Source organism: Hyaena hyaena, unplaced genomic scaffold (assembly GCF_003009895.1).
Source record: "Hyaena hyaena isolate Hyena2069 unplaced genomic scaffold, ASM300989v1 scaffold_236, whole genome shotgun sequence".
In the NCBI taxonomy this organism is placed as follows: Eukaryota; Metazoa; Chordata; class Mammalia; order Carnivora; family Hyaenidae; genus Hyaena; species Hyaena hyaena.
The window spans coordinates 278,793-291,859 of NW_024080868.1; the positions used below are offsets into that span (position 1 = coordinate 278,793).

Genomic DNA, 13,067 nt, shown 5'->3' on the forward strand with positions numbered 1-13,067 from the left:
CCAACTGAGCCACCCAGGTGCCCTTCTGCTTATACTTTTATCCCCATCTGGAATTAATATGTTAGAGTCCATACAAGTTAAGTTAATAATTTGCTTTTCATTTTATTTAAATTCCTTTCCCCGTTAAATATGAATAAACAAAAACTAGCCTCTTAATATCGAACCCTGAAGATATTCACTAGAAATTTAAAAAAGGAAATTAAACCATTTTAGTGCCTTTTGGTAAAAAACATCTTTCCCCACTGATTTACATCCAGTCAGATGTAAAAATTTTTCCAACTAAAACTTGGAAAACTTCCAGTTAAATTCTTTAAACTGAGTGTCAGTCACTCGCATCTTTATTTCAAGAGATCTCCACTTTAAACAGGTTAGAAGGAATTGGTAGAACCACTCTGGAAGGCAATTTGGTAATGTATCAAAAAAATTTTAATTCACATACTTTCTGACTCAACAACTATACTTTCAGAAATCTATCCTAAAGAGGAACCTGGTTGTCTCAGTCAGTTAAGAGTCTGACTCGATTTCGGCTCACGTCATGATCTCACAGTTCATGAGACTGAACCCTGTGTAGGGCTCTGTGCTGACAGCTTGGGGACCACTTGGGATTCTCTCTCACCCTCTCTCCCTGCTCTGCCCCACCTCCCACGCACGTGCGCTCTCTCTCACTCAAAATAAATTAACTTAAAAAAAATGTATTCCTAGAGATAATACTTATACAAGTATGCAAAGATATATGCAAGAATATCCAACAAACACTGTTCACAAAAGAAAAAAAGTTGGAAACAACGTCAATACAAGAGGGGTTATCAAAGTCAATTCACAGAAAGCATTATGGAGCCATTAAAAAGAATGAGCCAAGGGCGCCTGGGTGGCTCAGTTAAGCATCTGACTTCAGTTAGGTCACGATCTTATGGCTTATCAGTTCAAGCCTTGCGTCAAGCTCTGTGCGGAGAGCTTGGAGATTGGAGCCTGCTTCAGATTCTGTCTCCCTCTCTCTCTCCTCTTCTCTACTTGCACTCTGTATCTCTCTCTCTCTAATATAGATAAACATTAAAAAAAAGAGAATGAGCTACATTTACATGTGTTGCTCTGAAAAGATGGCAGATATACTGCTAAATGAAAACTTACCTAACTTTATCTACACTTATAAATAGAATTCATTTGTATTTTTAATTTAAATTTTTTAAGGTTTATTTTGAGACAGTGACTGTTCAAGTGGGGGAATGGCAGAGAAAGAGGGAAAGAGAGAGAGAGAGAATCCCAAACAGGTTCCGTACTGTCAGCACAGAGCCCGACACAGGGCTCGAGCCCACAAAACTGTGAGATTGTGACCTGAACTGAAACCATGAGTCAGTCGCTTAACTGTGCCCTTCATTTTTATTTTTTAAACAAATAATATGTACTTATAAATGTATAGAACATCTTTGAATGCACACAAAATAAGCCGTTAACTGACATTACCTTCAGAAATGACAGAATAAGGGCACAGAAAGACATTTTTCATTCAAAGCCATTTTAGACAACTTGAATTTGGTGGGTTACCTAAACTCTCTACTTAGAGTCTCTAAAATGGTTTTTCTGTATTTCCTTAGGTTCCATATTTACTTTGTTAACAGTAATACAAAGTTTTGATTATGTTATATCATACCATTATAGAACACTGTAATTATTACTACTGCTACTATTCCACTATACTATTATTATACTCCGCTGCATATATGAAAATCTTAGTGCAAAAAGTCTACTTAAGGCAGATATTCTGGGCTTTATGCAGGAGTAGTTATATTCATGTGGTTAGTCTTTTGACCAGGGAACTCATTTGGAAAACACTAGCAAAGGTCAGGGGTATGGTTTATAGCTGTGAAATGCACTGAATTTCTGATCTGGGTCATCTTGATGATTCTGCCCCAAAGGACCTATCTGGAGGGGCAAGAAAACCCCAATTGAGGGGTGGATCTCTAGCTACTAGGAGGCAACAGAAGTAGGCTGCCAGAGGAGCCCTACCGTAGTCAAGGGAACTATAAAGGAGACATCCACAGTGGTGAGGTCTTCGAGAAATTCAAGAAAGTAATCCTCAAGTAAAAGAACTAACATTTGAAATCTGTCACACTCAAAGCTAAATAGACCAGATAACAACTGTACCATCTGAATAAGTCTGTTCTTGGCCCCATGCAACCTTCTTCCTCCTCCTGCCCCAAAGCTGAAGAGGCCCCAAACCAGAAAGGGGAATGTGCAGAGTAATATTAACCAGATCCTCCCTCCACTGTAGGTTTCTAAGTTTATATTTGGCCTAGATGGTAGGGAGAAGTTTTAAATTGAACAAATTTTGGGGGTGCCTGGTTGGCTCATGGCTCCAATGCTTAAGCATCCAACTTTGGCTCAGGTCATGATCATGTGGTTCACGGCTTTGAGCCCCGCACTGGACTCTGTGCTGATGGTCAGAGCCTGGACCCTGCTTTCAATTCTGTGTCTCACTCTCTCTCTTCCCCTTGCCCACTCATGTTGTGTCTCTCTCTCTCAAAAATAAATAAATATTAAAAGAAAAATTAAAGTGAATACATTTTTAATGTTTTACTGGCCCGAATTTGATTACTTTGAAAAAGAGACAGACTTAGTTCATGCTGGCACGCCAGAAGATACTGGGAGGAAGCCGAATATAGTGGAAAGAGTATGGGCTTTGGAATCAAAAAGTATCCCTGTTCTGCTATTTTCAAGCTCTGTGAGCTGGGATAAATTACTCCTCTAGGATAAAATTTACTGTTCTTAGCTTCCAAATTTTCATTCACAAAACAGAAATAAAAAATTTATTTCGTACGGTTGCTGTGAGGATTAAAGAAGGTAATACTTGAAAATACTTTATTTATTTATTATGTCTTTATTTTTACACCTCCCATTTACTGCCTAATGAACTGTAACTGCAATTCAACACGTGTTTGTAATTTTCTACTGAAAATGTTCTAGTGAAATTCACCAATAACCTGTCAAATTCAACAGCCTACTACCTACTGTTCATCTTATGTGACCCCTGGCCTCTCCTTACTGAAGGATCCTTCAGTGACCACATCCTCTCTGACAATTTTCTCACTGTCCTTGTCCTTCTATTCCTGTCATTAAACCAGAGTGTTCTCTAAGGAGCAATTTCCAGTTCTTTTTCTTTTTTTTATCCTTTACATTTTCTCTGGTTATCTCACTCATTTCAGGTTTCAGATGACTCCCAAATTGTCATCTTCAGCACTTGTCTGAATTCCTGATCCACAATTCCAAACATTTTCTGGATATCATCACTTGGTCATCCCACAGAGCAGTACCATCTTATTTCAAAAACACTCAGAAAATATGTCCCTGCCTATCCAATCTCAGTAGTACTAAAATTCACATTCTTACCAATTCTTGCTTCTTACCTGGTCTCAATATTTCTAGGCTTTACCTTTGATGATCAAACTTCCACCTCTACCCTGGGACCTATCTTGTTTCTAAAGCACAGCTCTGATCATGATTAGTCTTTAAACACCTATAATAATCCCACTTCCAATAAAATTGAAATCCCTTAATATGACATAATATGGTTTGTAAGGCCCATTCCGGCCTCATCTTGCCATTCCACATTTATCCTAGCCCCAACTACACTGGAATATAGCTTCTTCACAAATCTGAAGTTTCAATAATCTATACAGATGTCTGCTCCCTCAGCCTAGAAGACCCTTCTTCCTACTTATTTACCTACCTACTCCTCAAGGCCATTCCAAATATCATATGCTTTCCTGAGCCCACCCAACATTTTCTTTCGCTAATTCTAATCCCTAAAGCAGAATCATTTGTTTCCTTATACACTGCATATGCCTTTGTGACTGCTGTTATATTTTATACCTATTATTTGAAAGTACCATCCCAGATATGCTAAGCAATCTTCTAATACTGTAATTTGTATAAGGTGACTGATTTTACTATGGTAATTTGTTTAAATAGCTTCTATTTATGAACTAAAACTATCACACCTTATCTCAATTCTCCACCAATTACTGAAGACTTCATGCCTTAAGTATGTTTTAGAATTATAGTTACTTTTTAAATAAGAACTTCTTGTGAAATACGGTTCAAAACAGACCATATAAATGATTGACAAGATTAAAAATCTAAAAATTATTTACAGTTGGACTGATTATCCATGGGTTTCTAAGATGCTTTGACAATTTATAATGCTTCAAACAAAATAAAATCAAGGTACTGACCAATAAAGAAAAGCTAAGAAGTTCTCTAATAACTTGAAATTATTCCCTTCTTACTAGGTTTCCCCATTATCTAAAACAGCAGGAAGTCTGTTCTCAGATTACATAAACTAGCATACTAAGATAAAGTTTATTTACATTATTATATCTGCTTGGCAGAACTGTTTTCTTACTTCATTTAGGAAAACTGTTTTAACTGTAGCTTAAAAGGGCTATCTAAGGGACCCAAGAATAAGAATAAAGGAGATGAGTTAAGTAGGGTTAAAAAATTGTATCAGTAGATTGTATCAATTAAACTGAAAACAAAATCTCAATAGGATGTACACAAAATCAATAGTTCACTATAAAATGACTGCTCTCTAGTTTTAAAAACATGGATACATAGGGGCACCTGTGTGGCTCAGTCAGTTAAACATCTGACTTCAGCTCAGGTCATGATCTCACAGTTTGTGGGTTCGAGCCCTGCATTGGGCTCTGCGCTGACAGCTCGGAGCCTGCCTCAGAAGATTCTGTGTCTCCCTCTCTCTCTGGCCCTCCCCCATCCATGCTCTGTTTCTGTCTCAATAATAAATGAACATAAAAAAAAATTTTTAAAAGGGTAAATATAAATACAAGTATTTATATAGAATTTAAGACCTGACTTCATACGAATGTTTAAGTATTTGACCTTTTTAGCTTCAAAACACTGATATGAAAAATCCTCTAAATTCATAAATCTATTCCATAATATAAAAACATACCAACAATCATCAAAAGAGAGTTACCTTGTGCCATTTTTCCAATTGTTTTGCTACATAACCCCTTTCATTCAGATAAGAAAATCCTTTTGGAATGGAAAGAAATCTGTAAATTAAAACAAGCAGTAGTTTAACACAGAGTCTGACTACAAGTGTGTAAGGAGCTAAAATATCTTAAACACTACTATACTTAAGAAGCTAAAAGACTTTAGGAATAGCTCCTTCCTGAAAGTAAAAGGTCAAATAAAAATAAATTTTCATGATCTTGAAAAAAACATATGAATCTCATCACAGTAAAGAAAATGTCATGAAAATCATGAGAAGACACAGAAATGTAAAAGAAACATTAAGGAAAACAATGAAAAGACAGACTTTTCAGTTTTAAAGGCTGTCTATGATTCTGAAATAGACCTCTTTCTGAAGTTAATACTAAACTCTTTAGAGTGCTTCCTGTTTGGATTTGAATAGAGCTTTAAAATACACTGCTAGAGAGAATACAACAAGATCATAATTATAAGAAAAATTTACTTGATATTTACCTCAGGAGGAGGAGCAAACCCTTGTCCCCAAGGTGAGATAAAGCTGGCTTCATCTGAACAAGAGCATGGAGATTGGCCTAAAAGAGGTGATTGTTAGGCAAATCAACAATCACAAAAAGATAGTAAAGCTTCCATTTCCAAAATGGCTATGATAAGCACATTATAATTTACCTAATTTTCTATTAAAATGGAGTATTTTAATAATTAAAATTAATTTAATAATTAAAATAATTGAAAAATTCATGTCTGAGTATTCTATTATAAAATAATAAGCCTTCACCTTGTCTTCACATGCTTCATCCAGAATATCAAGAGCTTCAGAAGAAATTGTTTTGTTTTTATCGTGTAGCTGGGTCACTAATAATTCAATTCCCCAATTATTGAAGAATTCAACATTAGCTCTCAATAATACTCTTAAATGTTTTGTTGCGTACAGCCTGCAGGCCTACAAAGATAAATGAAAATATTTTAAAAATAACTTCAGCATGGATTGTCAATTTGGACTTTGTTCTAGGACAGTTTTGCTACTTGAAGATGGCAGAAAAACTGGAACTGATGGTTTAGCCCTTGATATATTGTTTTAGTCTAGTAAATAAAATACTTCTGTCTCAATCTACTGCTTCTTTCCCTGGAGAGAAAAAACATGGGTCCTACACATAGTCCCCTGGAGGAACTCCTACTTTAAAGTAAACTAAAATTCCATCCCACATTCTTAGAATTAATAATTAATTCTGCTTGGCTAAAATTTATGAAGTACTGAATTAATTGATTATAAAACTACAGTTTTATTGCCTATGTTATACTCACATCAGTAGCTGCAGTAAGGATTTTGGAAAGGATGACTCTCGCCAATCCATCTCTACTATAATCCAAGCTAGAAACAGTCAGTTTCAGCAAGTGATCTTGGTTTTTCAAGGAACAGAGGTTAAGGAGACTAAAAAAAGAGAGAAATATATAAATAAGCATTTCTACAAAAAAGCATTCAATGACAAATATCACATAAAATGGAATAACAGAGCAGCCAAGATAACTTTTTTTTTTGTCTTTTAATAAAGCTTAAATACATGTACACAGAATAAAAAGCATACCATATCTGACTACATTAAAAATAAAGTTCAGGTATATTTTGAAACAGAATCTAGGGATATTCACCACTGAAACACGCTGCATTTTTCCAGCATTTTGACTCCATGAGGGTGGCAAGAAAGTGTTCCAATAAATAAAAAGTAGTATTGACTAAGAGTAGTCAATAAACCATTATTCTGAAGACTCCGTTCAGGTTTCATTCCAGATGAAGCATTGAGCCACTGAACAATATCCTTTACCAGATCTTCTAAGTATCCTTGCCCATCCTAAAAGAAAATACATTATGATATTATTGGAAAAGCACTTTTGCTTGTAACTAGAAAAATGAACTGTAATCAAGTCCAAAAAATTTAGATAATGATGAAGTTACTAATAACAGATACCAATCACTGAGTACTTGTTCATTTCACAATGCTGCAAGAAGATGATATTATCTTCCATTTTACAAGGAAAAAAACAGGTCTTCAAGTAGAAGGCACATAACTCATCCCAAGTCAGAAAACTAGCTAGTGACAAAGTCAGGATTCAAATCTAGGTCTGGGCTCATTCTCTACACTTCTAAATACAACATATGCATACTGAGAAATAGAAGGAAGAGGCCAAATTCAATGAAAAACATCTGCTCTGGAAAATATTCAAAGTGCTTATTACCTCTTCAGACTCAAGAAGAAATTCTGTAAATTGGCAACCCACAACTGTGAGCTGCTTGGACTTGCCAAAATCCAGATCAAGGTTGGCATATAATTTACTGCTGGGCTTGTAGAAGTAAAGTAGTCTTCGCACAAACCTAAGATCAAAATAAAATTAGCAACAAAGTAAGAAACCAAACAATTATTTTAAAATCTTAATCATAGCCTATGATACAAGGTTTTGAATATGTTTTGTGTTTAAACCACTAGAGTAAATGGCAAGGAATAAATGTATTTGGTACATTACACAAACACACACACTAGAAAAACAAAAAACAACCAAAAAAACACATTAGTTGTCAAGAACACTATGTGAAATAATTCTATGGGGAGATGGCTGAAAGAACTCATAGACAGCAAAGATGCTAGCGGAAAAATGCAGATATAACCTAACTAGATAGAAGGTAAGTTGGATAAATATAAAGCAGCCACCTGAACATAAGCTTTCTTCGACTCTATTTTGTGACCAACTTTGTTCCATGACTCTATAAAATAATCCTACACTATGTGATGGTAAGCATAATGTATCATGCTACAATTCTGTCAGTTTTTCACAATTAGACAAAAGGCCAAGCATAAAAGTTGCAGGTAAAATTCAGGCAACTGAATTTATAAAGCAATGTGTACAATTAGTGATATTTCAACATTATGGTCTAAGCTTCCATTTAACTTAGTTCAATATAATTTCATGCACTATAATCCAGCCCAACATAGGTATCAAATCCAGGATGTGGAGAAAGAAAGTTGAATGAGACTTCATCTCTGTTCTCAAGCAGTATGAGAAGTTAGTGCTATGCTTCTTTATTCCGGTATAAGTTTATATGTTTCATGTATGTCCCACCTATAGATATTAAATTAAATATTATGAGTAGATGAGTACAACCAAATAATAATGCTAAGGATGTGAATTTTTCAAAAACATGAAGTAAAGGCCCTTTTATTAAATGAAATCAGTACTGGTAATTGATTAGCCTAAACTCAGAACAATCCAAATGCACAGGGTACCAGGGAGCAGCACACAGCTTGAGGTACTGCGGACACCACGAACACTGGCTTGTTTTATAAAGAGTGTGGAGAACATCAACTTGGTTAAGGGAAATGTAAAGAGAAGGACAAATGGATAATCCTCCAAAGTCAGATGCAAATACAAGTAGAAGCCGAACAGTAAAAATGGCCTTTGTTTTGGGAGGGAAACACTATGTCCTTATTATGTCACTCTCACATGTTTAGGACTAAGATTACTATATGGTTGTTATTACCCCAATCTGAGAAAATTTTATCTAAAGTACATCATGTGTTCCAAAACTAAAGCCAGAATATAAATAATTAGAAAAAGAATTAGCTGATGCTTTTGGGTTATAAGACTATACTCAAAAATGTATACATATACCTACTAAATACCAACCACTAAAATGTACATAAATATCTTTAAAATACCAATTATTACTTTTCACGGGTATTAGGCATAATATAATTCAAATCTAACATCTTTCGGTTTAAATCCAAAACAGTCGTTACATACCTGTGCAACTGTTCATCTTTATAGTTTCTTAGATTTACATTTGGCCACTAGAAAAACACAGTATGTTAGATCATATATGTATTTGTCAATTCCCAAACATAATTATGATGAATTACAATACGTAATAAAAATGAAGCCAATCAAGTCAGGACTAAGAAGTATCCTGTCATACCTTAAGAATGGTCCCTATAAGATTCCAATTCCATTCAAGATTCTCTTTATGTTGAAGGACTTGGCTATCTCTAAGGTTCATTAAAAGAGCTTCCTCTGTATCCTAAGACCATCAGAAAGTAATAAGGAAAATTAAGGCAAATTATCATCACATTGAGAAGACTAAGTACAAAACTGAAAAATATAAAGAAAGATTTTTCATTTAAGAATGAATTGTGAAGGCTTTTTACCTTTAAAAAGTTATAAAAACATACCTCTAAACTACCTAGTCATTATAAAACTGAAAAGCCATTTGAAAATCCATAAATATGAACAAAACTGCAAACTCAAGCAAGTATATGCATATTAAAATCCATCAGTTAAAAATTAGGAAACTAAGTACAAAAACTGCAGTGTTTCATGTCGGTACCTTAAGAACAAATATATCTTTCTGAACTCGGAGATACTGATCCCGTTTCTGGTGTGTTGCAATTGCTTTCTGAATAATGTGGTCTAAATGGAGGCTGTAAGGCTTAGGTCCTCGTTTCTTCATTTCATGGAAGCGTTTTAAACAGTTCAAGGCTGCACTGGCTCGCCTAATGAAAAAAAACTGAATTAATTCCGTAGCAAAGCTAGCATTACGCGATCTATCTATGTATCTATCTATTTATTGAGAGTCAAAGACAGATAGAGAGAGGGAGAATCTTAAGCAGGCTCCATGCTCAGTGCAGAGCCTGTTGCAGGGCTCAAACCACAACCCTGGGATTATGACCTGAGCCAAAATCAAACATCATATGCTCAACTGACTAAGCCACCCAGGGGCCCAAAGCTAGCAAAGTTTTAAAGAGATCAACTTGGTAAATTACCCTAGTAAAATATATAAATTCAAGGTCAGAGATTGTTACTAAAAAGTAAATCCTTTAATCAAATTTGGAACCACAAAGGAAAAAAATATGAAGAACATTGCTCATTTGTATGAAGAAACGTAATTATTGGGGCGCCTGGGTGGCTTAGTCGGTTAAGCGTCCGACTTTCGCTTAGGTCAGGATCTCGCGGTTCGTGGGTTCGGGCCCCGCGTCGGGCTCTGTGCTGACTGCCGGCTCAGAGCCTGGAGCCTATTTCAGTCTGTGACTCCCACTCTCTCTGACCCTCCTCTGCTCACGCTGTCTCTCTCTCTCTCTCCTAGAAATAAATAAAAATATTAAAAAAAAAAAAAAAAAGAAACGTAATTATTTAGACCCAACTAAGTATGTATTTCCTAATCCTTTTTCCTATGGTAGTGGGCACTTTTTATATTGGTTTTAAGAACTACAAAGTCTGAAATCCAGTGTTCTCTACTTTCTTATAAGTTATAAAACTTGCTTTTCACATTTAAATCCTTAATATATCTGAAACTAATTTTTATCTATGGTATGAGGCTGGAATATTTCATTTCCACTCCCTGTGGATAATCGATGATTCCAATACCACCCTGTACAGTCTCTACTTGCTCTGCATCTACAACTGTAAATGGTATCTTTTACAAATTGTTTTTAATTCCTTGTTTGTGGTGCATAAAAGCAGAGTTTTCAAGAATCTGGTGGCAATCAAGTCTCAACTCCAGACGTTCTGGTAAATACAAACCAGATTTAAAATTTAAAAACCTTGAGATGTGTTCAGATTAGCAAATATTTATAAGTGAAGAGAGTTTGCTGAGCTAAAAACAAAAACAAAAAACCCAAAAGCCATTAGAAGACTATTATTACTGAAATTTTGACGGTAAATCTGAATTCTTGATAAACCCTAAAATTCATGGCCATAATCTGATCCAGAGAGTTTAGATCTACCAGGCTTTGGGAAATCTATTTTCCATCATGAAACTACTAAAATAAAAACTGAAACGGAAGCCCTGGCTGACTCAGTCAGTAGAGCATGTGGCTCTTGATCTCAGGGTCTTGAGTTCGAGCTCCTCATGGGTGTAGACTACTTACATTTAAAAAAGAAAAAAAGTTGAAAAGCTATCAATGCTATTGGAAGCCTAGAGTTAGAACTGAGATAGATAATCCCTAATGGCTTTTAGGGATCTTCAATCTACTAAATAATAGTATATTCATAGGTAGAATTAACATCAATAAATAGAAGATTAGTTATTTATAGTGAGGCCCATATATGTACTTCTGAATTTAAGAAACTTTTTTTTTTGAGAGAGAGGGTACAAGTAAGCAAGGGGCAGAGAGAGAGGGAGAATCTCATGAGGGACAGAGGGGCGGGGGGGATTGGGGCTCACCCAGGGCATGTGTTTTACCCAAAGCAGGGCACAGCTCACCCAAAGCAGGGGCTTTTGCTCACCCAATGTGGGACTCAAACTCATGAAATCTGAGATCATGATCTGAATTGAAGTCAGATGCTTAACGGCTCAGCCACCTAGGCACCCAAAAGTTAACTAAACTTCGAAGAAATGTGTAACTGTTAATAAAAATGCATAGTTCTGAATAGCTAATGAACTGTATTGTACTAACGTTACCAAAAAAATAGGTTTCCAAATATATAGGTTTCTGTGATAATAGGCAGAATAAAAAAAATGGGAGGGAGGTAAACACCCCTGGGGTAGACATAATCTTAACCAAATGAAAATGATTCCTGCTAGCACTTTCCAATCAAGCTTCTTCTTTACTTTTTAAATTATATTTTATTATTAGCACTGAAACTCCACCAAAGCTAAAGCTGTATTACCATACTCTTGGGTTATAAATTCTGTTTGCAGTATCTCCTTCAGTATTAACAGTTTAGTTTACTTCAATGCCTACAGTATGGGTTACTAAATTACAACATTTTTAATTACACATATAAAAGAATACATTGGTTTTTTTTTTTTTAATTTTTTTTTTTTAATGTTCTATTTATTTCTGAGAGAGAGAGACAGTGTGATCAGGGGAGGGTCAGAGAGAGAGGGAGACACAGAATCTGAAGCAGGCTCCAGGCTCTGAGCTGTCAGCACAGAGCCCGACACAGGACTCGAACCCATGAACCGTGAGATCATGACCTGAGTGGAAGTCTGATACTTAAAGGACTGAACCACCCAAGCACCCCAAAAGAATACATTGTTAATCTTTGTGCTTTATAAACTTGAAATATTTTAGACATTAAAAAAAGAGACTGAATTGTTGCTCAAAACATAAAATAGTCCAAAAAATTCTCAACCATTAACTTTAATGATGAAGTAGAGAGTCTATGTCTTTATTCAGAAATATGCTAGAAAATCTTGATTTTACTAAGCTATAATACTTGGTAGCCTAAAATACAAATTATTAAATGATACTATTAATTTTCCTCTTACTTACAAGGCTTCCCTAAAAAAATAAAAATAAATAAAATAAACAAAAGAATTTAAAAAGAAGAGAAGGTCATCTGAGTGGGTATTAAATATATCAGACACAATCTTTGCTACAGAGCTCTGATACTTACAGTCTCTTTTCTTTGGGGATATCAAAAGATGCAGCCATATTCATTAGGGTTGGCAGGCAGTGCAAATGATGGCTATGTGAATGAGGAAGAATTGTATTTGCCTAAAATGAAACATAACATTTTTTAAGAGTTGAGAAATAGAAATATTTGGTTATAGACTACCCACAGATAAAATACTAAAGGTTTTACTCATGAAATTAACTTAACGACTTTCTAGTACAAACTTATTTATAATTTTTATCTACTTTTAACAAGGATGAGACAGAATAAAGATACGGACTCACATTAATTAAACTCTGAATTTCATAGATCCTTTATTATAACCTTATCATTTTTAAGAAGTAACCAATTAAATTCTATTCTTTTTGTTTTGTTTTTTGTTTTGTTTTTTTTTTACAAATAGTTTATTGTCAAATTAGTTTCCACATAACACTCAGTGCTCATCCCCACAAGTGCCCTCCTCCATGCCCATCCCCCCTCCCCCCCACATCCATCAGTCCTCAGTTTTTGTCAGCATTCAAGAGTCTCTCATGGTTTGCCTCTCTCCCTTTCCCCCACCATTTCCCCCCTTCTTCTCCCGGTTGGTCCTCTGTTAAGTTCCTCCTAGTCCTCCTATACGTGCACACATATGATATTTGTCCTTCTCTGCCTGACTTATTTCGCTCAGCATAACA

The 13,067-nt window shown here is 35.3% G+C and overlaps 1 protein-coding gene across 4 annotated transcripts in view; it reads right to left on the reverse strand.

Annotated features, from left to right (window-relative positions):
* The window catches only part of RICTOR (RPTOR independent companion of MTOR complex 2), a 120,954-nt gene that overhangs the window by 26,127 nt on the left and 81,760 nt on the right, over positions 1-13,067 (reverse strand). For all 4 annotated transcript variants that reach the window (XM_039244270.1, XM_039244269.1, XM_039244268.1 and 1 more), the window contains 10 exons: positions 12,394-12,494; positions 9,380-9,545; positions 8,972-9,073; positions 8,800-8,846; positions 7,240-7,375; positions 6,655-6,854; positions 6,310-6,436; positions 5,783-5,947; positions 5,503-5,579; positions 4,991-5,069 (listed from right to left, as the gene is read on the reverse strand). In XM_039244270.1, coding sequence (XP_039100201.1) covers positions 4,991-5,069; positions 5,503-5,579; positions 5,783-5,947; positions 6,310-6,436; positions 6,655-6,854; positions 7,240-7,375; positions 8,800-8,846; positions 8,972-9,073; positions 9,380-9,545; positions 12,394-12,494 — 1,200 coding nt within the window. The remainder of the gene's footprint in view (positions 1-4,990; positions 5,070-5,502; positions 5,580-5,782; positions 5,948-6,309; positions 6,437-6,654; positions 6,855-7,239; positions 7,376-8,799; positions 8,847-8,971; positions 9,074-9,379; positions 9,546-12,393; positions 12,495-13,067) is intronic.